The following is a 23,568-nucleotide window of genomic DNA, read 5'->3' as shown; positions in this document are numbered from 1 at the left end:
CTGTGGTGGCCAATTAACAGGAATGACTGGAGCTATATATTGCTATGTCAATAACTATGCTTACATAAAAAAGAAGACGAAATAAATCAGAGTTTGAAAATTTAATTCCTTGGAAATAAAGAAAATTTGTTTCACATTATTTATAAAAATGGCACGTAACGCCGAAAAAGCTATGTAAGTTTTTTGGAAACTTATATTTCAATATTTAACATTACATTTAAAAAAAACACGTTTCAATTGTAAACATAAACATTTTAGGACAACCCTGGCTAGATGGAGAGCAGCTCAATTAGGAGAAATTGACAAGCACAAAAAGAGGAGACCGTACTTAGCATCTGAATGCAAAAGTTTACACGCCTGTGAAAAATGGAGAATGCAAATTATTCGAGAAATAGCCAAAAAAGTGGCACAAATACAAAACGCAGGTTTGGGAGAATTTAGAATTAGAGATTTAAATGATGAAATAAACAAGTTGTTAAGAGAGAAACGACATTGGGAAGATCAAATAAAGGAGTTAGGTGGCCCAGATTACCAGAGGGTAGGACCACGGATGTTGGATCATGAAGGGAAAGAGGTACCTGGGAATCGAGGATACAAATATTTTGGAGCAGCAAAGGAATTACCAGGTAAATATTCACATGACCTCGAAGTTTTGAAGATTTTATTCCTATAACTCCCCTTCTTTCTTCATATTTAGATTTTACTATCTACTTCGTCTATCAATTTTCTGGTTAACATAAAATGTTTACAATCATATCTTTATAAAAGTTTACCTCATTGAATTTTGAAGAAGGTGACACCATGTTGCAAAGAACAAAAAATTATCTACCTTACTGTACCTATAACATAAAGTGCATCAACAATAATAAAAAAATAAAATGACTGGAAGAGCTATCTAGATTTATGGTGTATAAGTAATAATATTTTCATTCATTCTAATAAAATGAAATATTAATTGTGACATTACCTTTATCAGATAGTATGATTATTAAATTTGGATTTTTTTAAAACATTTTTTTGTTTTATATAAAAGATCTATAAGATTGTTTGGTTTCATGAATATGGTTAGTTAAATTGTTGGTTGCTTAGGCTATAATGACATCTTTCTTGTTCATTTAATATTTATAAGTTCAATACTAAATTTAGGCTCTAGTGATAGAAACAGTAAAATATCCTTGGGTATATCTGTATTTGAAATGTTTTTAATCCAATTATCTTGAGTTTTAAGAACTGAATTGATTTTTTTGTTAACAAGAATATTATTTTATTCTTTTGCTTGTTTTTAATTTTATGGAATAATTTATTATAAATAACTTGTTGTATGCTGGAAAAATGTTTGAAAGTGAATTCATTTGTTGTATCAATTATTTGGGTTTTCAATTTTGAGAGACCATTTTCAAGTTTGAATATTGTTTATTTGATTACAAACTTATGATTTAAAAGCTTATGTATTAAAATATTTTAGATGTAATAACTTTTGTTGGTTTTTTGTTCTTGATGTATGAGTATTTTTTCTATATATTTGATATTATTCTGTTGAAAAGTGGAGAGAATGTTCTTTTTTCGACATTGTAATATTCTTTTGCCATTTTGATTTTGGACCATGATTTTAAATTTTTAACAGATAATTGATCATAAGTTCTTGAGATGATGATGATGATTTGGAAATATCCTATATTTGTATGTGAATTATGAAAAGTAAGAACTTTTTCAAATACTTATGTATTCATCATCTGGGAAATAATTAGTTAAGATTCTGCAGTTTTAATTGTGTAGTTTCTTGTATAAACATAAAATTCATGTATTTCAAAATTCAATATTCAAATTGATGCTTCATAGAATTAATTTATAATTATATATATAGTTATTTAAAATCATTGCTCAATTCTGACCTATTCTACTACAGTCCACCCTTTTATCAACTGAACCATCAGGTTTTAGAGATAAAGTAGCTGGAATTTCTGTATTTTTAAAGTCACTTCGTATCCTTTCAAACAATTTTTTAGCCCTTCATGATAAATTGGCTACCGTTGTGGACAAATTTTTAGTCACATTTCATAAATTTCCATGAACAGTCACTTAGTTACCCGAAAAAACCTTGGCTGATATTTCTTACTTTATAACAGAAATTAGCATATTGAGACATATTGAGTTTTCAGTCCAGATAACAAATAAAAAATTCTTGGGATGAGTAGTGACTGATTTGTTGGTTGAGTGGTGACTGATTATTTGAGATGGATGGATTATTTTTTTAGAAAACCTTCTAGCATATTCTTCCATGTTTCTTCTATATTTTCCTTCACAAAAACCTAATACTAATAGATATCCACTTGTTTGCTAAATGAGAATTATCTGTTCATTTAAAAAATTATAACAATTTAATTATTAGAAAAAATGAATTGCAAATAGACAAATGTGGTGTATAAATTCATAGTCAACTGTCAACTTTTTGAATAACATGGTTGAAAACATGTTTTTGGTTATTCGACTTAAAATATTTAGAATCAAATTGACTATGGTATGAAAATAATTTTTTTAAATCAACTGACATAAAAATAAATTTCAAGATTAAGTCACCACTATTCAATCCCCCAGAATGGTTCAATGGCCTTCTACTTACCATTACCTAATGACCAACAGTCTCATAATATAGTATACCACTTTGGTATTTTTAAGTTAAAGGTTTGCTAAGAAATCCATTTTTTTCGAAATTTTGGGTTCTATTTAGAGGCCCTCTAACTAATCAGAGATGTAACTAGCTATAGAGGTAAATTGTTTCAAATTGTCAAATTTGGCTTCCCTATACGCTTCTGCTCTGTATCGGTTCTTATGCTGTATATATACGAGGATGCATTGATATCGAGTTAGCCTAGACCAGTTCCATGCATAAACAAAATATTGTGTTACCATAGCAATGAACAATAACTTATTAGAAGTGTCAGTGTAAAGTTTGACGTCAAAAAAGTAAACCAGAGTTACGCAATAAATTAAAAAAAAAGATGACCACCGAAAGTGTGAAAATCGAACAATTGGAGTATCAAGGCATCATCAAGTACCTGTATTTAAAAGGGTTAAGAGCTAAGCAGGTTTACTAAGATACTAAGATAGAAAATTCCTTCATATGCGACCGTGAAAAATTGGTCTGCAAGCTTCAAAAGAGGTAAATTTTCCATTGAAGATGATGACCGATCGGGAAGGCCAGTTTCTGTGTCAGTGCCCGAAAATATCGATGCAGTTCATGACATGATTTTATCAGATCGTCGAATTGGGCTAAAACGGATATCTGAAGCACTAAATATTTCATATGAACGCGTTCATTATATAGTTTACGTCAATTTGGACATGAGAAAAATTGCTGCAAAATGGATCCCCAAATGTTTGAATGTTGACCAAAAGCGAGCAAGGGTAGAAGCATCGCGTTCGATCTGTGCTCGATTTGTAAACGATGTAGACTTCTTAAACCGAATTGTTATTATTGATGAGATTTGGGTACATTTCTACGATCTAGAAACAACACTCTGGTTCTCCAAGACCTAAGAAGTTTCATGTTTGATTTTTTGAATAAGGGTAGAACAATATCTGGAGATTACTATTTGACATTACTGACCACTCTATGGGAAAAAATTGGTGTTTTGTTTTTGCAGGACAACGCCCCTGCACACAAATCTCATGTTGCCATGCAAAAAATTCGTGATTTAGGAGGTAATAAAAGCTGTGGAGGTCTGTTTGTAGAGCTAGAAGAAACATTTTTTTGAAAGGTCTAGAGACGTTGCAGGTTCGCTGTAATAAATGTATCCAATTAAGAGGAGAATATATTGAGTAATAAAATATTTTGACATTGAAATTTTGTTTGGTTCTATAGTAGGCTAAGAATTTTTCAATATATCCTCGTATATATATTTTGTTCCATTGGTCTATACCAATTTTTTCTATATAGTATTAAAAAATATACACTCCTACGTTATGTGATGACTGCAAAGGTTTGAAAACTCAAATTACCTATTATTATGTGTTTCTAATAATGTTTTATTCACTAAAAATATATACTTTTCCAAAATTCAGAAACTTAATAATACAATATTAAGCTATAAGCTACCGTCAAACATAAAAACATTATGAACAAAGGAAAAAACGAAAAATATCTTTAATTACAAATTTGCTTTTCTAAAGTTTGAATTTATAGTATGTATACATACATAATTCATATCAAATAAAATTAGTTAGAAATATCTAAATTTTAGAGTTATTTCATAATCATTGACAGTCTATACAACTTAAACTATGGTAACGAATCAAATGAAACTTTTAAACATAAAAAAATAGGGCAATTACAAAATTTCAGCAATATCATAAATAGTGAGAAATCATCAATATAGTTTGAAATATACAATTGAAATTTTTAACTTATGCTAATATTTTAAGGAGTTCGAGAACTTTTTGAGCAGGAACCTCCACCTCCTCCAAGGAAAAGTAGAGCAGAACTGATGAAAGATATTGATGCAGATTACTATGGTTATATGGATGATGACGATGGAATTCTGATACCATTGGAAGTAAAAGCTGAAAAAGAAGGTATGTATGTATTTAAATAATAGGGTATCTGACTATTTTGAGGAACTAATTATCAATTGCTACTACATTATATATCAATATATTTGTTTTATTATAAAGAACCGTACTTGTAAAAAAATACAAATTAATTTGAATCTAATAAGTCCACAAAAAAGCCAGTTCAATGTGATTATTGTGATGATAACTGCAAAGTCACACAAAAACCTAATTTCGCACGTTCCCATCAACTTCAGAGAAAACGGTTTCAATTTGCCCTTAGAAATCCAAAAAATATTATGAAAAAGTCAAAAGTTTTTCCGTGATCACTTAAGTTGGGTAGAATCAATTCCTATATTTATATAATGTATAGTGTAATAAGTTTATAAAAAAGTATTCAGAGTTTTAGGTAAGAAGAAAATGTTTATATTAAAAACTCAAAAGATTACACAGATTCAAATTACATGTTGGTCCTGTTGAAATATTATTTATTACAGTCAAAAAAATATTCAAATATTATATGATAAAAAGCAATCACAGATCTCGTCAATATTTCCAACAATATCAAAGTCTGCCAAATAATTCAAATATCTTGAATTTGTTTTTAACTTTGCTACGTCAGTAGCAAAGATGAAAAGTTTTAGATCATATGACAAACAGAAAGGAGAAGGAAGAAGAGAAAGGGCTTTTATCATCTTTTAATTTCAGATTAATGGTAGCTTTAAATATATTTTTAATATATTCAAATAGCCTATTAATGCTAACACATTTTTTTAGCACTTCAGAAATCAGTTGCAGAATGGGTGAAAAAGAAAGAACAGAACCCAGAATGCACTGAGGTCCAAGTAGAAGAAAATATTTATGCTGTCGAAGGGGTAATTATTCATATATTTTTAAGACTTCATCCAACTTTTCTCACAATTGTTCGATAGTTTTTGAATAAATAAAATTATCATGTCTTCATTAAACATATTCTTTTTGTTTAGTCTGATGAAGAAGATGATTTACCAGTTATTGATGGATCTCAGCAAAGGTTTGTTGCCCATGTACCGGTACCATCTCAACACGACATAGAACAGGCTTTATTAAGGCGAAGAAAACAAGAACTTATGGAAAAATATGGCGTACAAGAAGACCCAGTGTCGTAGTAAATTATTATTAATTTTGAAATATAATTTTACCATACTTAGGAACTAGTATATTCTATTTTTATTTTATTATTAAATATCTTATATAAGGAAAATATATCAATTATACATAGAAACACCAGGATTGCCAACGGGTTAAAAACGGTTTCATATATATTAACAAATAATCTATTTTTTGATCTAATTTTTGTCAGAATTCCTGGAAATACCTTATTTGTTAATTTGGATCTCAACTAAGAACGTTTATTAAATAATTACAATAATTTATATATATATTTTTCAATTATAAATAATTTGTAAAGTTGTTTGAGTTATACTTACCCTATATATATTTATAAATTTATTCAGGTTTGAGTATTCCTTTACAAATTAGAGTGAATTCTAATACTGTATCTCGCACTTTCCTTTTACTAGTTTTCTCCCTAAAATTGTACATATGTATTATTTTCAAAAAAATTCTTAAGACTGTTAGCCATCATAATGAAAAATACCATGAAATTGTACACAAATGGTTGAAAAAATATAAATATAAATAAACCTGGAAAAAATTATCTCAAATGCGGAAATTCTGATAATCATTAAGCTCCATTGATATAGATTCACATTCAGATTTAAAGCTACAGAAAACTCAATGACTGAGGCCAAAACAATAGGCTTTTTGGTTGGAATCTTTCAATAATCAAGAAAAACTGGTGTGCCCAATGTATTTAGCATTAAGGCAAAGAAGGAATATTAAAATGTAACTTTGGAACTTTCAACACTAGAAATATATAAATCATAGTAAAAACATATTTCTCTTTCTCATTGGGTTTCTTACATAACAGTAGTGCCTCAGAAAGTACTATATGACAAATAATGAGTGCAAAGTATATGAGAAAAGAAACTACATCACCTACTTACAGAATGTAAATACCAAATGTTTTGGACTAGAAACTTGTAGAAGCAAAATTATTAGAACGGCAGTGCGAGTTGCAAAGTGGGGTATAATATTCCAGTATCAGCTTAATGTAACTCTTATATACAATCTAAATGTAATCTAAATGTAATCTAAAATGATTTCTACTTCAATCCTCTGAACATTCTTTTGTTGATCTTGTTTATAATGAAATCGATAAAAACATTGAAAAATCGATTTCCAACAAACTAGGTTGATTTGTAACAACTTTTGAATAATGATTGCAATAAGTCAAATGATTACTGATTTCTAGAATATGTGAGAAGATGAAAGAAGAAATAAGGGTAAATTTCAATTTCATGATATTCCAATTTTCACATCCACTATGTTAAATTTTCATTTTTACATTAGACAAATACATTAGCTTTAGATTCTTCTTACATCATTTTATATTTAATTTTTTGAACAAATGTTCTTGATTTTAGGAATATTTAAATAACTAATATGTTCTTTTACAATATTTTTCGACATTGACAGGAAAAAAAAGTTGTTTCACGTAGTGATATCTTAAACGTATTTTGACGATTAATTAACTTATTATTTATTATTTACAATTCTTTTATCATAACCGCTGAGCACAGAAATTTCAGGTATTGTAAAGCTATATGATTTTTTTGTTAGATGTTCATAAGATAGTAGATCACAATCTTAAGATTACTTGCCATGTGGAATGTAAACCATTCCATTAGTATATTTTATAGTAAAGCTGTGTTTACACTATATAGCTGAAGAGCTCTATAAAAAATGAGCTATAAATAGCTCCGTCAGCTACATAAGTTAATTGGATGCTATTCCGTGTAGCAGAGCTACATATAACTGGAGTGTTCAGTTCCCAGCCCAATGCCGAAGAAGAAGGTAGTTCTTGCAACAGCTGCTGCTTTCGTCAGATATATTCAACAGAGAAAATAGGCTGGAATTTGCTATATAGCTGGGCTATATAGGAGATGTCACTTTTTGAACTATATAGCTGTTTTACATGTAGCTTTGCTAAATAGTGTAAACCTTGCTTAACTGATTCACATATTATGGAAATGTGAAAAAATAATTGATTTATTTCTTACCTTAGTATTGATTTAATAAATGCATCTTTTTGAGGTGCGCTAATTTTAGGAGACGGAAATCCTTCTTGGGACAAAAGGGCATTCAACCACCTACTCAAGTTATCACAGTATTTTTTATTCAAAGCTAATAAAATATCACTAAAAATGTCTACTGAAGATCTGGGAGCTGTCGTTCCTAAAAAGTAGTTCAACTTTATAATACTATACTTGTAATATCTCTCCTGAATTCGATTCAAGCGATGCTTCATTTCTAAATCATCTGTATATGTTCAAAATTTATATTTTTAATTCTCCAAAATAGATGTACAAGTAAATTATGTTTAGTACGCAAATAATAATATATTTACCTAAATTCATTAATATCCTTAAAACTAAACTTTCTCCATAGGCTTGTATCACTTGAGCCAAAGACGTCTCTCTACTTTGTGTGATAAATTGTACTAAAAAACTAGAGATTTGTTTCAACGCCTGAATTTCTGGTAATACTAGACATAAAATTGCTAAAAAACGTGAAAGAAATAAATTAGTCATCATAGTATTTCAATGTCACTAAGACTAAGTGGATAAGAATCATGTTAAGATAAATGTTGTATGTATGTATGAATTTTGGGGTATTTTATACACTGCAACCCAAAGAATCTATTGTGTCCCCCTTTCTTGCTGCAATACTGGAGAACTCAGTGTTTAGAGCTGATCTGTTAATCCCACTTATTTTAAAAAATCTAGAATGTGGGATGGCTTTGATTGCCAGAGATCTTCGTCTTATATTTCAAATACTCCCAGGTGTAGTGCTCTGGAGTTCCTTACTGTCTACACTTCGATATAATGTGGATAGAGGTTTTGTCCTCTGTGCAACAAAATCTGCACGCCGCATTATCTGCTATTTCAGTCTAGCGTTTTCAGGTGTTTGTTGAGGTAACAATGATTCAATAGGACTCTTATTAGTATTCAAAGATTGTTCTTACTTAAGTTAATACATTCAGTAGATCTTCTCTGGTTAAAGTTTCCCAGAAGAGTCTTTGCCTATCTCAGCTCCTGTACGTTGTCCCAATAATTGGTTTTGTTCCTATCTACCTTTATTTCCTTTTTCCATTGTTCTGTAGCTGATACCATATAAGGGTTCGGGTCACGAAAGGCTTGTCTGCCCCCGCTTTGGCCAGCTTATCAGATATTTCATTTCCCTTCGCTTCGGCGTGTCCCAGGATACATTGTAGGGAAGATAAATGTTTAAACAACCTTAAATTACGAGGACAAATAAAAAATTACCCACATTTTTCATTTTTACAACTTTATGAAACTATGATCTCCACATTTAACAAAGCACTTGGTCCAGTGCTCCAAGTATGCAGCATTGCCAAAATTTTTCATTCACTCTTCAAACACTGGGTCTCAAACCTCCTTATTGCTCTAGAAATCAACAATTGTGCTAAATGGGATTTTTATGTCACTTGCACTTGCGAGAAGCCTTTTCTTGCCGCAGCAGACTCTTTAAGGGTAAGAATATGATTTTTGGGAATTCTAGGGTTCATTATAAAGTTTTACTTAAGTTATAAAGCTAGGTCGCCTACTTAGAACAAAGAAATTTGAAATAATTTGTTCAACACAGCAGCAAAAACATTGATACGTTTATATAATTCATTTTTTTACTTGCTAATATATTGACCAAATCCCCAATAACGGTGTGTATCTAAGAAGTCTTTAATATATTGGGAGTACCATTTCTTCTTTATTATAGGTCTTAAGTTAATTCTGATGAAACTGAATGATTACCTATCAAGTACGATTTTGACTTACCACATTGGAATAGGGCGGCAATATCAATTCCACAAGAAGTGATAAGGAGAGGTACTTTTTTAGCTAGAGCTGCTAACATTGCGAAATAAGCGTCTAAAACATCTGATTTATCGGAAAGTTGGTTAGTAGCGTTGAACTGGGCACACATTTGCATTGTAGTGTTACTTAGTTCAAAAAGAAGTTGTTGATTTAATGTACAGCAATCGTCTTCTTTTCCAAAAAGTATCAAAACCTAAAAAACATTGTTTTTAATATTTTAAGATATTTTACTGGATACTTACTGTTTTTGCTACAATTAAAACATTAGGTTGGGGACATTCTCTATAAATAGTTACTATCAGTTGAAGAATATCATTTATTAAAGGTTTACAGTCATCTTTGAGAGTTGATACTCCGTATTTGAATACTATACTTAAATCCTAAAAATTAGAAGAAATTTTCATTTTGTCATAACCAAATGAGATATTTACCTCCATGACTTCAACATTTCGACAGTACTTTTCGCCTATTGTCCTAAAAAGTGGCATCATCTTCTGCATTACAACCAATACAGGCTGTTCAACTTTCTTTTCGCCATCTTCAATATGTAAAGAACTGAACAGAGCTGAGATGAGTTTTAATCGTGTCACTAGAGAATTACTTACTGCTGGGCTCTAAATTTACAAAAAACAAATCATTGGTATAGAATCCATAATAATATTTTAAACACACTTACTGGTTGGGCTTCACTACATTTTTGTAGATCTTCAAAAGAAGATTCTAATATCATGTTTAGGTAAAACATTATTCTATCGACAGATAATGTACTTAATACTCTTCCTATACTATACATCAGTCTTTTACGTTCAGCAAGTTTTAGACTACCAATTTGTAAAACGACCTAGAAATGTAATAAAAATTGATACAACGTAGGATTTTTCAGGTTTTCAAATATATACTATTATAAAATGTTATACGGAATATAGCAATTCTAATGTAAAATTGACTACTGCAAGTTTCAATAGAACATTGTCATAAATTATAATAAAATGTACTCCCACACTTTACTGAAGTGAGAGAGAGAGAGAGAGAGAGAGAGAGAGAGAGAGAGAGAGAGGTTACTATACGTAGATTTTGAGAAAATTGAGATATCTCGGAAACTATGAAAGATTAGACATAGGTAAGGTAATTAACTCCTGATCAATATTTCGATTCTTGGTCTTCCCTGTATACCGTTGAAAAATTTAGGAATTGGTAATTTAAATGTCAAAACACTAATTTTTAAAATGAACACAATTTTCTAACAAATGTATAATAAAAGTTAGCCTTAAGCAGGATGTCTGAAATAATGGAAATTGCAATTATTTACCTGCGATGTTAGAAGAATGTGGTCTGCATATGGCGCTAAATACTTTTGACAATTTTGTGTAAAGTCTTTCAATGCCATTGTAGCATTAGTTGACACTTCTGGATTATTCAGCCCCGATAATATTAACGGGAAAATGTTTTCCAATAAATCCGGATGGTCCATAAACCATTCGGAAAAAGCACCTAAAAATGTATATTAAATTTCAAAAAGAATTCAGAGAGAAAAGGGAAATAATTGAAATGTCTATTTTTGTCAATTATAATCATATTCATGATCGATATTTCATATATACCAGAAAATATGGTAATTATTAACAGTATTACCAATATGGTATGGTATAACCAATTCAAATTTAATTTAACATTGTAAATTTCATTCTAATGTTGCAAACATTCAATAAATAAAACTTTTATACATGTTTATGTTTTTAAACCGTGTTGATATATTTTGATAAAGACTGAAAGTAGTTGAAACGTCAAAATTTTTATCTATCTTTCAATAATTATTTAAACAAACTAATTTTATAACAGAAGAGATCTAAAATCAAGACAAGTTAAAAACATAAATAAAAAATCAACTATTCTCTGGATTGCCACAGTATAGCAGAAATGTGTGAGACTTTAGAATGGATTTGCTTTCATTTATTAATAAGATAATCAAGATTAAAAATTATTTATTATTTATATGTTTAGAATTATTCTTTGATATATTGCGATCAAGATTCTAGATTTATCTCCAAATCATTTGGAATAATATAAAATAAAATCATTATTGAGCTGATAGATAGATTATTTGAACTTTTAACAATTATAGGTGATATGTCTTATCACTTATCTTTCTATTTCGATAAAATATTTTCCGCATCATCAGTTCAAAACGTTGAAGACATTTGCTATTAAAAATACGCTATTCATTATAACATGGTTAAAATCAAAAGAATTTATTCACAAGAAAATAATATGGGGTGTTTCAAAAAGAATCATATCATCCGATTTAGAAAAATTATTGCTATTCATCTATGTATCCAAAGTGACCAAACAATATGATGTTAAAAAGAGGGAGTCTGGAGTTTTACACTAGATAGTAGTAGCGCACTTTTATCAACGCCCGACTCTGTAATTGTCTAAATGGCGTCTACCCAAAAGAAAGCGTTTCGTAGCACATGCTTACTAGATGCGAGTTTGTTTTCATGCAATATGACAATCATATACCTTATATAGGGTTGAAAAATATATTTTGATATGTTATATTCTTCCCACATTGGGAAACAAATTAAAAAAACTTCATATATCAGCCAGCAATATAGCGTATCACAATACTGAAATCTTTTTGTGAGAGTTTTTAAACGGTATGCTTCCTCAGAGATAAATCTGCCGATGATTCAGTAATACATCATTGGCGTCAAAGGTCACCTGTTTTCTTTGTGAGGTACTGCTTATACGTGTTCCCTATCAGCAACATTGGTTGAATTGAAGAACCATATTAGAGAAGCCATCAAATCATCACTTATCACTTTAATATAAAAGTAACCATATGTAAAATTATTAATTTTGAAAATATAAACCTATTAAATAGGATGATTCTTTTTGAAATGCCTTGTATATGGAAAGGTCTAACAGTTGAGAAATTTTTATTCATTCATAAAAAGAATTAAATAATCTACAAGTTTGGTAAAATAATGATGTTTGTGATATATTCACAAATATAATAATTGAAAAAATTTAGTGGTGTTCTACAATCAGAACGTAAACATCAGTGTTCATACTACCATGTTTAAATTTCTGGTGAAGAAAATTAGGAACATTCTACTACGAACATTTTTTGTCAAAATATTCAAATAACAATAATTAAATTAATAAAATAGTAGTTGTTCTGACATTATAATTTCCTATTTAGAATTAGGTAACATTGCACAAACGTAACCCAGATACATATACAACCTCTTGTGTTGGAAACCATTAGGAACTGTTAATCATCTAGTTAAATGATAAATTAAGTATCCCTTATTTTACCCTCCATTAACGGATTGACTCGGTTTACTTAATTTTTGTCTTTTATTGATGTGACTAAAAATTATAAATTTACCTACCAAACTTTACTATTGTATTCGTTAAGATTTATTGAGCACCGACCACTCCTAATGGGAGCCAACGACATAGTTAAGCATTCCAAGTGTTCCATAGATACCATTCCATTAAGTAACAAATTACATACGTTTATTTTATATTGATGTGACTCTAACGACCAGAAATATATTATTTATAGCTTTTATGTACAATAGGATTTTGGTATATAAAGCGGTTTGTAAACAGATAGAAGATTCTTAATAATGTGGCATTCTTCGACTAGGGTAGTCGGATTATTGAATCTAAGTTCAATTAATTATTTTTTTATATACAAAGTACAAAGTAGTTTTAATATTTTAATACAAAGAATATGGTCAACCATCATTGGTTAGCCCGAAGATACAATACAGTAATTGCATTCTAAAGACATTGTGACTTTTGATGCAACATCTACTTAACAAGATTAGTGCTCAATACCAAAAAATAGTGATTCAATATGTGTGTGCCAGATTAGAAATTAAGCTTCACCTCTTTTAGACATGTGTATAGTATAGCTACTTACCCACAGTATCCAATGCAGTTGCCATTACCCTGACGTGTAAATTCTTGAAAGGAATATCTTTTATTGTAGACATTAATTTCGGTAAATATAAATTTTCATATTCGATACTTTCAGCTACAGCTCCAAAAGCATGAAGTACTGTCTCTACCTCATTCCATTGTATTGCTACACTAGAGTTGTCAATTCTTGAATAAAAATTGATTATTTATAATTGAATAATAATTATAAGCTAAACTTTTAAAAAATTTGGTTGAGGAACATTTTTTTTAGTTCCATTCTTTAAATAATGTAATTTAGGTTTTGTTAGTTATATACACTATAATATATTAAAAAATTTACTTAAAAGTCAATCGTTTGTCAAGAGCTGTCATAATTATTATAATATATATTTATTAAATAAAATTCACATGTAAAAAAATATTTGAATTTTTTTACCAAATGAAGGCACATTTCGAAAATATAACTGTAATACGTATATAATACTGCAATATGTAATTAATGAATTAATAACATACACTGATATAAATAGTCAATGTTTTCTTATTGATGGCGTTAAGAAAAATGAGCAAATACTTACCGTAAAGCCTCATTGAGTTTTGTCATTAAAATATCTAGCATTTCCAAATTGAGGACAACATAACAATACATAAAAGTATCTGCTATATCTTGCCTATAACAACGGAACATTTCTTTATCTTCTAGAGTCCAGTTACTATCTTCAACTAAAGGAAACATCGATTTTCTTAACATTATACAGACTAAATCTCTATAATACGGTTTTATCATAAGCATTAAAGAAGCACATTCGGGAGTGTCTAAAGATAATATATCTTCCTAAAATTAAAATGTTATCATTGTATAGTGTCTTTTGATTATTTCTTGATTTTACCTGTAATGTGTACCAAAATCCAAAAGTGAGAGTACTGCTAGACTCATCTATAGGATAAAATCCTGGCAAATTTGAACATTTCAACACAAAATTTAATAAATCAAAACTAACTTGTCGGCACTCTGGATTTTCAGATTTCAAATTGTCAATAAATATTCTTGAATGTGCATCTCCCATTGTAATTACTAAGCCATACAATGTTGCCACAACATCCTAAAATAACCATATTACATTTTTAGATGATTATTTCTAAAATTAGTTATTTACTAACTTTATTCATATCTTGTTGATTCCTTTCAACATCCAAGATTTTGTCAAATTTAGGAAGGATTTGAGCTGCATACTTGAATACATATGATTTGTATTGATGAGCATGTGACAACTGGAAAACTGCTGTTAACGCTTCTACAGTTATTTCAATTAGATCCATTTCATCACAAGACAATCCTTCTGGATCAGATTTATTCCTGTAAATGTATTACTTCTAATACTAAATTCTTATGTATTCCTTCTAAATCACACAATTGTTTTATGAAAAAAGCCTTTTACAATCAATATGCTCAATAGAAGAATGTGTGTCACTTAGGTATTTAAATCTCCCTTTTTTAATAAATGGTATTACTACCATTATGGAAAATATAAAAATTAGTAGTCTGTAGTACAGTTGATGATGGAACAGCAAATTGTCAAAATAAAAAGCAAATGAAACTCTAATTTAAAAAATTAAAAACGGAATTAGAAGGCAACATAGATAAAATTTCATAAAAAGTCATAACAAACAGAAATCAAAACCAGGGATAAAATAAAGTAATAAAATATTTTAGTAACAGTAAAGGGATATAAATAGTAACAGAAGACAGGAAAATAGATACAGAAATAGCTAACAAGGTATTTAAATGAACAAGCATATACTAGGAACTAAATAAAACAATACCAGGACTCAAAAATATAGATATAGATGGAAGATAAGACAATAATAAAGGCAATAGAAATGAAGAACATTAGAAAAATTAAAAAAACAATAAATAAATGGCTGAATTGGTATGGGCTTATAATAAGAATGAAGACAGAAATAATAACAATGATAATGGAGGTCAGAAAAGAAATCATCACATAACTAATGAAAATATAACAAAGAAAAACTAGATAAAGAAACTAAAGAAAAAAATCTTTAATAGGAATTGAGCAAAATTGAGTACAAGAGAAACTGAAACCATCATCCAACATCTAAAAAGGTATTTGTTACAAAAACACTTTAATTTCAGTTTGAGCTGAAATTTGTAGTAGTAAAGTATTTTTTCATTTTCATGTAAAGTAATTGAAGTTATGTCAACATACCAGTATACAAAACATGTAAGATCTATTAATAGATTGTTAATGGATGTACAATCGAGAATGTACACTCCACCTAACTGTATCCATGCTGAAGCACATCTAGATGCATTTAGGTAGGTTGTTAAGTTTCCCATATTAAAGCTGTAATTACAAAACATATTTTATTATATCATAAATGAAATTGTATTCAACTATTATTTCAATTTTGATGTTAATTAATAACTTGAAATATTTGTAATTTATCATCTTGAATGTATTGATATTATTATCAAAAACAGAAGGGATTCAATTAATCCGGACTAATAGCTGTAGTTGGGCATTCATATAATCGAAGATCCACTTACTCAAATGAATGTTAAGTTTACAAAAATGCAGTTGGCATACTTGCAATCATCATTCAAAAACCCCCTTTTTCATGCAATTTTACTTCTTTCCCAAAATCTATGCTGCAATCTGGATTAGTATGCCAATAAGTTTCCGTCATATTTTTTTTCTTCAAAGTTTCATTTGATACTATTGGCATGCTTTCATATAGCATTCCGAGATGTGCAGTTTTTCTTGCAAATTAAAAATTCATTTTCAATAAGAGTAACAATTAAGCAAAACTCAATAACGTATTTGAACGATTGCAATTATGATTAAAATTAGTTATATTCCATGACATACTTCAAAGTATCATTCAAGTAAATCATAGTCTATTTGTATGACAAAAATTATGTAAGTACTGGATGGAGAATTCAAAATTAGTTTTCAATTATTATCAACTTACCCAGCTTCTGGTATAGGCATCAAGCACATTTCTACAACTTTCATTATATCCTTTGAAACTTTTTGGAGAACATTTCTCACACTATTTCTTTGATTTAAAGCTAAAGTGGTTCTTTGAAACTAAAAATAATGAAAACATGAAATTGATTTAATTTTTTTTGTCATAATGATAAAACTACTGCTATAATGAAACAACCAATATTAGTGTTGTGCTTGATCATTGAAATTAAATTAGTTTAATATTGCGCAAAGACATTATTTGGAACAGATACTCACTTACCTGAAATGAAGAAACAATTGATACTTTGTTAGTCTTAGAATTCTTTAGCTAGTTTTTTTACAAAATATATCAATTACTTGGGTACTCACCTCTTCGGGTATCACAGTTAGTATTTCTAAAAGAATCCAAATTACCCTTTCTGGTTCGACATTTGGTAAATATTGTGGTTGAAAGCTAGAAACTAGTTCTTCAAATGCTTCGGGCCAGTGATTTGGAACTGTATGAATGATATAAGCAGATAACTAGAAAATAGAGTTGTATTGATTCAAGGTATGTGTAAACTAATCTACTCATTTATTCACCATGAATATATATATATATATATATATATATATATATATATATATATATATATATATATATATATATATATACAAATGTAAAAGAACTTACTGCAATACAGAGGCGATTCAAAACAATTTTAGGACCATTTGCATAACTAATTATATAATCTAAAATTCTTTTTTTTAATATCTCATAGTGATCTTCAGGAATTTCATTCCAGTGCTTCATTAATTTTGTATGAAGTGTTGTAGCAGCAAAAAATTGTACTTCTGGGCTCTGAAAAAATTTGAATTTATTTTTATATGTATATTTAAAATAAAGAGTTAAAGAGCATTTTATTATTTCCATAATAATAGAGAATGTATTGATACATTTCTATTCTTAGTTAAATAATTAGTTTGAAAGTACGTTATTTGAATTATGCCAGCATGTGCAATCAATAAAGTATAAATTGTATACATATGATTCAAGTATATAATTACTCTATGTGGATTAAGAAGTTCCCAGACAAAACTCCAAGCCAGAGGAGAATTTTGAGCTTCTGTTAACCACTGATGTGCTTCTGCTTGTTGGACTGCTTCTGTTCGATAAAATAAAGTAACAGCTTTTTCTAAATTATCTGCCGAATATTCCATACTTATGATTATAAATGTACACAATTTTAAGCATATAAACAAATAAAATATTTTCAATCAGGTATGTACATTCTCTTCCAACTTCAAAATTTTTGACGTTCTAATTTTACCCGGGTTACTGGCAACCCTAAATGCAAAAAATTAAATGGTTAGGCATTTTTTAAAGACAAATTGGAATTATTTAGAACGATAATAAAACTGAGAATATCTTAAGGGACAGTTTAAATACTATATTCCTTTGTTCTACTGTTTTTTGATATATAACTCTTTCAATATCTTCATTCAATTTAAATGGATTGATTCCAAAATTAATTTGAATTACAAAATTAAGGACAATCGAATAGTTTTTACCACAATGTCAACTGTCATTTATACTTTTAGATCTGAGTTTAATAAAATACATGTGGAAGAGAATATTGCAATTTATAAATTTTGAAATATATTACTAGTGCCACGTAAGATTATTTTGAGAAAATGCCAGCTGCTGAAGAGGTAAAGTCAAGTTGGGCAGATGAAGTGGAGCTGGAAGGTGGATCTCTACCACCTGCTACTGAAGTCGTTGAAAATGGTTACAAAATTGTTACTGAATACAAGTATAACGATGATGATAAAAAAGTTAAAATTGTTCGAACCTATAAAATAGAAAAGCGTATTGTATCCAAGTCGATAGCTTTACGTAAAACATGGAAAAAATTTGGAGAGGCTGCAAATGATAAACCAGGTCCAAATCCTGCTACTACAATTGTTGCAGAAGATGTTTATATGCAGTATATTACTAGTAAGGAAGATGAAAACAAACAAGAAGATGACCCCTTGGATAAACTCAGAGGTGAGTCGCATTTTATACAATTAGTACAGTGTGTTGAAGTGATGATGATTGTGCATACTCTATTTCATACTTTGTGAAATACTAGGTTATTACTGGAGTATCAACTTTAAAATTGATGTATGGCCAAATTTATTTCAAAAATTGAGTTTTATCTAAATAATGATTATAAGATTATGTAGAAGCATTGATAGCTTAATTCTGTCACTAAATTTAGCAGAGTCATATGAGCAGAAAGTAAAAACAATAAGTCGAAAATTGAGTAATTAAGTCCTCCGTTTTACAATGATAGGAGAAAATTTCCTATTCTTGCATGGAATTTGAAAAAAGCTTCACAAAAAGACCTTTTGTTTAGAATTGTTTGAGTACTTAATTTTTCAGGACTTAACAAGACCACATTTGGCTATAATTCCTCGGCAATAATAGTATTTTGTTGAGAAAACTGAAAAAGGCATTTCTTTTGTGATGTCACTGAAATATTCATTTTTTCTGCAGCATTGAATTGGCATTAGTCCAGCACCTAAAAAGGCCATATGAGTCTAAAATTCCTTGCCAATGATAGTGTTATGCTGAGAAAACTCGAAAAAGTTATTTTTTTCATGATGCCCCTAAAAAATTCATCTATTCTGCAGCAATAGTCTAGCACTCAATTATTCAGACCCTAACAAGTCTATAATTCTTAGGCAATGTTAATGTTCTGCTGACAAAACTCGGAAAAAATCATTTTTTGCGACGTTTTTTGTGAAGCATTCCTACTCTCAGAAAACAAGCGATAAAAACCAACATTCCATGCAAGAATAGGAAAAAGGCATTTTTTTCCAAAAAACTTTTTTCCTATCATTGAAAAAAAGAGCACTTAATTAGCATTTAATTATGGTAGCATTATACTTTCATTATCTATTGATTTTGCACATTTAACTTACTTTACTAACAGCCAATTTCTCAAAAACTTGCACAATGGAAAACTTTGTAATATGGAACTTAATTTTCCACTTAGTTTTTTCTGTCGACTTATATTGCTCTGCTAACTTTAGTGATATAGTTTAATTACATTTGAAGTTAGATAGCTATATGAAATGCCTTTAAACATGATCATAGTCATACAGTCAACAAAATACTGATTTATATGTAAGTCTAAATTTAGCATTCTTAGGTCGCAAATAGAAAGATACTGATGATAATGATTGGATTTCATTCCACACATGAGTTAAGAATGTGGAATAAAAAATTAAAAACCAAAAATTATCTGAGACAAAATCGTTTTCTGATAATGTTAATTGAGATATGAAAGGCTAGTCTAGTGGAAGACAGGGGTTACCATGGAGAAGATTAATATATGTCACTACTAATATAGACACAATAATATTTGAACCAAAACCTTCTGGACAGAATTACTTTGTCTTCTGCCATATTTTTGTGAATTGACTGGACTTGAGTAAAAGGGTTACATAGCAACTACTTTTAAATTGATAAATGTTTGAATCCTTTTACTTGAGGGAATAAAGACGGTACTTATAGTATATTGAACATGTGATTACAATAAAGGAAAGATTGTTGGAAGCTAATAACTTGATAGAAAGCATAGAAGTTAGATTATATTAGCATTAAAAACAAAGTAAAATAGTTTGTAATTATGTAAGAATATAAGATAATTGGCATTTATTTTAGGTATTGGGGATAAAAATATTGTCAAATGTCGTACTTGTAATGGAGACCATTGGACATCCAAGTGTCCTTGGAAGGATACCATATTGGCTGGTGGAAAAATGCCAGATGAAAAGAAAGCAACAGCTGTTGCAGGTCCAGGTATGTATCTAAAAAGTTAAACTTTTGACAGTCTTTATAATACTCTTAATTTGAACTAGAAATTCATTGATTTTAAAACTTTTAGCTGGAGAAACTGGAAAGCAAGTTGGGTCAAAGTATGTACCTCCAAATTTAAGAGAAGGTGCAACAAAAAGAACAGATGGATCTAACCTTTCCAAAAGAGATGACAGCTACTCAGCTATTAGGATTGCAAATCTTTGTGATTCAACAGCTGAAGCTGATTTAGAAGAGTTGGTGAAACCGTTTGGACCAATTCAGAAATTGTTTTTGGCAAAAGATAGACTTACAGGTCTCTGCAAAGGATTCGCATATATTCATTTTAAGTTTCGTAATGATGCAGCTAATGCTATTGCAAGACTTAATGGACACGGCTATGATCATCTTATTCTTAATGTTGATTGGTCAAAACCTTCAAGCAATTCAAATCAGTAATTCTGTAGCAAATACTTGTATACAGGAATTTATGTAATAAATATTATGAAGATATATTCTGTAGGTGTTTTCTTGAAAAATGTCAATATCTGTGACCCATGCAATTATTTTTTAATGACTATAAGAAACTGCAAGTGGCTGTATCTTAATTGATAACACTATCAAATACTTACGTTAAATCAATGACAATAACATGCAAAAGTTTAATTACTGCTAGAAGAGATGAGCTAAGCTGGAATTTCTGGAACAGTCGGTGATACTGAGGCATATTCTGATAATTTAGTTATCATCTTCAGAGACCAAAGGTCAAACGCTTACCTTCAGTCTTTTTTATTACCAGAAGAAAAAAATGTTTTTCTAATAAAAAATATCTCTAATTGGATTATTATCTATGGAAATTTTGTAGGAGTGAACAAAATAGAAGAAAGCAAATAATTACCATACTCTGGTAATTAAATAAAACTAATATAATTACTTTTACCACTTTATTTTATACAACATACAACAAATATTATTGTCAAAAAGTTTAGGAGATACATCGATGTAGAAAAGTTCATAGAATAACAAAGTCACATAAACACTTTTTTATAATTTTCATCGCACTAGCTAATATGTATATAAATATATATGCACTACGCTATTTACACTTATTTACCAATGTCTCTGACAAAACAAGATGAATTATCTTATAAATTTTTCAATTATAGGAAATTAGCTGTTTTATTTAGAGACATGGTGTTTGGTTAGAATTAATATGAATATGATTGTTTTTTTTTGGTCATATTTTCACTTTGATTAAAGTTTGATTTATGTTATCACTAACAATATATCTATAGAACCTACATTTCATGAAAGCTTCCAAGTTTCTACTGCTTTTATACTGCTGCAATAAAATTACCCACAATTCCGAGCAAAGGATGTAGATTAATGAAAAATTTCTAATGTTTATTTTAATTCAATTTCAAAGCATTGAAATAAAGAATTTCAAAATTTGTACTTTATTTAATAACATATTTAACTATCTTTTCAATTCTATCATTTATCTTTGCACTAGAGCATGAAAACTAGAAACTCAAATTTATGTGAACAATATCGAATACTTTAAAAATAAATAGAAATAATTATACAACTAATTTCTTCCAACACAAGTCCTTTGCTTATTACTAGATATAATAAATTAGCTGATCCAGAAAATTTTATACTGTAAACCAGCTCTTAAAAATTTCCTTTTCATCGACTTTAATTCTATATTTTATCAACATAATACAAAATCTATATTAAATACTTTGTTAGTATAATACATGAAATATGTTGCATTGAAGATTTGAATTTATATAGTCATACAGAAAAATGGTTTTCATTTATAAAGATAACTGAAGTTTAATTTAACATTGATATGTCTCTCTAAGTGGCATGTACGCAATGTATAATTTTCAAATGCAATCCAGATCTGATAAAAAGGCGAGGAAAGTTTACAAGTGATCTGAACAAATGTTTCAAAATCTTTAATAGCTACATAGATTTATGTATATGTTCCAATTAAATGTAGATATGCTAAACATTTGGAAACAGAATCAGTATTTGAGAGTGTTAGTAGAATGATAAAAAATACGAGATCCATTGGAAAACCCCACTATACATATAATAGGAAGAAATTATTATGTTAATTAAATCAGTTAAGATGCTTTTTAAGGATATGAATGAAAAAAAAGTTTATATTTGTATGAACAAACTGAATCAAGATGAGAAATTTTCACAAATAAAGTGCAGGTAACTTCATTAGCATCCAAATCACTTGGAATCAATAGGGAATTTATTATACCCTGATATTTTTGAAACAGTTAAATTTCTGGTTCGACATCCAACGAAAATTGAAGAAGCACCCTTAGGTAGTTCTTTTTCTTCAGTAACTTCAAATAACTGTGGTGCTCAACTAGGGAATATTCTGAAGCAATTGAAGATGCTACGAAATAGAAAGCTGAGGGCTTAGTAAAAAAATATATAAAAATTCTTTTCCTCTGTTTGGAAACTAAAAATAAAATTGAAAAGTGACAACAGGTACTATGTTGGGTACCAAAATTTTCATTTGAAGGCATCATCAAAACTACAAAAAAGAGACAAAGGGTTAAAATAGAGATTATAGATTTTGAGCTGAACTACAAAGACGGGTTTTAACTTGTTTTAAAGTAAATTTCACAAAAATATATACTTTTTACTTTGTATATTAATTATCAATTGCCGTTAAAAAGGTTTAAAGAAATATAGTTTTAGTGGGACAAATGATGATAGAAGTTTTAAAAATTAAAAAGTTGAAAGTTAAATAATACGTTTCATAGTTTGTAGACAAATGACTTCTATTTTATTATCCTCTAAACAAAAAAATATAAGATTTTTTCTTGGTAGCTGCACTGGAACTGTACTGAACTGGTCCAGTTCAGCTCATTAGTGCATAGAATTAGTTCGATCGGATAGTTTAGTATTAATAATAATGGAAAACGATTTAGTACTTTTTGATATTTTACATTCGTCCGATGACGAAGATGCAGGGCCACCGTTTCCAGATTACAGTTATTGCACTATCTTGCACTGCACTGGCTGAACTGACCCTAGGGACCTGGGTGAACTAGTCCTCTTGCACTGTTACTAAGAACAGCGACACTAGCGCTGGCTCTGCTACAAAGAGTGCTTCAGTCTATACTTTCTGAGCTAGTTCTGCCAGTGCAGCTACAAAGAGCCGAACTACAATGTTTAGTATACCCATCATTTAAACCATTGACACTGTTCATAGATATGTTTTTCTTTCTGTGTT

The 23,568-nt window shown here is 29.3% G+C and overlaps 3 protein-coding genes across 3 annotated transcripts; 2 read left to right on the top strand and 1 right to left on the bottom strand.

Moving 5' to 3' along the window:
* Positions 1-6,086, top strand: LOC130448573 (pre-mRNA-splicing factor ISY1 homolog). Its single transcript, XM_056785988.1, has 5 exons — positions 1-174; positions 259-626; positions 4,423-4,572; positions 5,326-5,423; positions 5,535-6,086. Exons 1-5 carry the CDS (start codon positions 149-151, stop codon positions 5,694-5,696), a joined length of 804 nt encoding a protein of 267 aa, XP_056641966.1. The 5' UTR covers positions 1-148; the 3' UTR covers positions 5,697-6,086.
* On the bottom strand, positions 4,006-18,059 carry LOC130448570 (importin-13). Its single transcript, XM_056785986.1, has 18 exons — positions 17,522-18,059; positions 17,148-17,315; positions 16,844-16,996; positions 16,476-16,594; positions 15,710-15,847; positions 14,643-14,838; positions 14,372-14,584; positions 14,060-14,316; positions 13,483-13,667; positions 10,855-11,036; positions 10,222-10,386; positions 9,977-10,159; positions 9,788-9,925; positions 9,507-9,738; positions 8,060-8,212; positions 7,713-7,887; positions 6,018-6,118; positions 4,006-4,560 (listed from the first exon to the last, which is right to left on the bottom strand). The coding sequence occupies exons 1-17, from the start codon at positions 17,672-17,674 to the stop codon at positions 6,037-6,039; spliced, it is 2,892 nt and encodes a 963-aa protein (XP_056641964.1). The 5' UTR covers positions 17,675-18,059; the 3' UTR covers positions 4,006-4,560; positions 6,018-6,036.
* On the top strand, positions 18,009-20,818 carry LOC130448571 (eukaryotic translation initiation factor 3 subunit G). Its single transcript, XM_056785987.1, has 3 exons — positions 18,009-18,503; positions 20,169-20,306; positions 20,392-20,818. The coding sequence occupies exons 1-3, from the start codon at positions 18,149-18,151 to the stop codon at positions 20,757-20,759; spliced, it is 861 nt and encodes a 286-aa protein (XP_056641965.1). The 5' UTR covers positions 18,009-18,148; the 3' UTR covers positions 20,760-20,818.
* The last annotated feature ends 2,750 nt before the right edge of the window (positions 20,819-23,568 follow it).

This window comes from Diorhabda sublineata, chromosome 9 (genome assembly GCF_026230105.1).
Source record: "Diorhabda sublineata isolate icDioSubl1.1 chromosome 9, icDioSubl1.1, whole genome shotgun sequence".
NCBI lineage: Eukaryota > Metazoa > Arthropoda > Insecta > Coleoptera > Chrysomelidae > Diorhabda > Diorhabda sublineata.
Note: the sequence above shows the minus strand (reverse complement) of the source record. Positions and strands in the feature narration are given on the sequence as shown.

What these genes read in the sequence shown, in the direction of transcription:
- LOC130448573 (XM_056785988.1), top strand. Translation starts at nt 149, where the DNA reads ATGGCACGTAACGCCGAAAAAGCTAT. An exon ending in AGCAGCAAAGGAATTACCAG is followed by an intron (nt 627 to 4,422) that starts GTAAATATTCAC and finishes TAATATTTTAAG; the next exon opens with GAGTTCGAGAACTTTTTGAG. An exon ending in ATATTTATGCTGTCGAAGGG is followed by an intron (nt 5,424 to 5,534) that starts GTAATTATTCAT and finishes CTTTTTGTTTAG; the next exon opens with TCTGATGAAGAAGATGATTT.
- LOC130448571 (XM_056785987.1), top strand. Translation starts at nt 18,149, where the DNA reads ATGCCAGCTGCTGAAGAGGTAAAGTCAAGTTGGGCAGATGAAGTGGAG. An exon ending in CCCCTTGGATAAACTCAGAG is followed by an intron (nt 18,504 to 20,168) that starts GTGAGTCGCATT and finishes CATTTATTTTAG; the next exon opens with GTATTGGGGATAAAAATATT. An exon ending in AACAGCTGTTGCAGGTCCAG is followed by an intron (nt 20,307 to 20,391) that starts GTATGTATCTAA and finishes TAAAACTTTTAG; the next exon opens with CTGGAGAAACTGGAAAGCAA.
- LOC130448570 (XM_056785986.1), bottom strand. Translation starts at nt 17,674, where the DNA reads ATGGAATATTCGGCAGATAATTTAGAAAAAGCTGTTACTTTATTTTAT. An exon ending in AATGTAGTGAAGCCCAACCA is followed by an intron (nt 10,160 to 10,221) that starts GTAAGTGTGTTT and finishes TTGTAAATTTAG; the next exon opens with AGCCCAGCAGTAAGTAATTC. An exon ending in GAAATGTTGAAGTCATGGAG is followed by an intron (nt 9,926 to 9,976) that starts GTAAATATCTCA and finishes TCTAATTTTTAG; the next exon opens with GATTTAAGTATAGTATTCAA.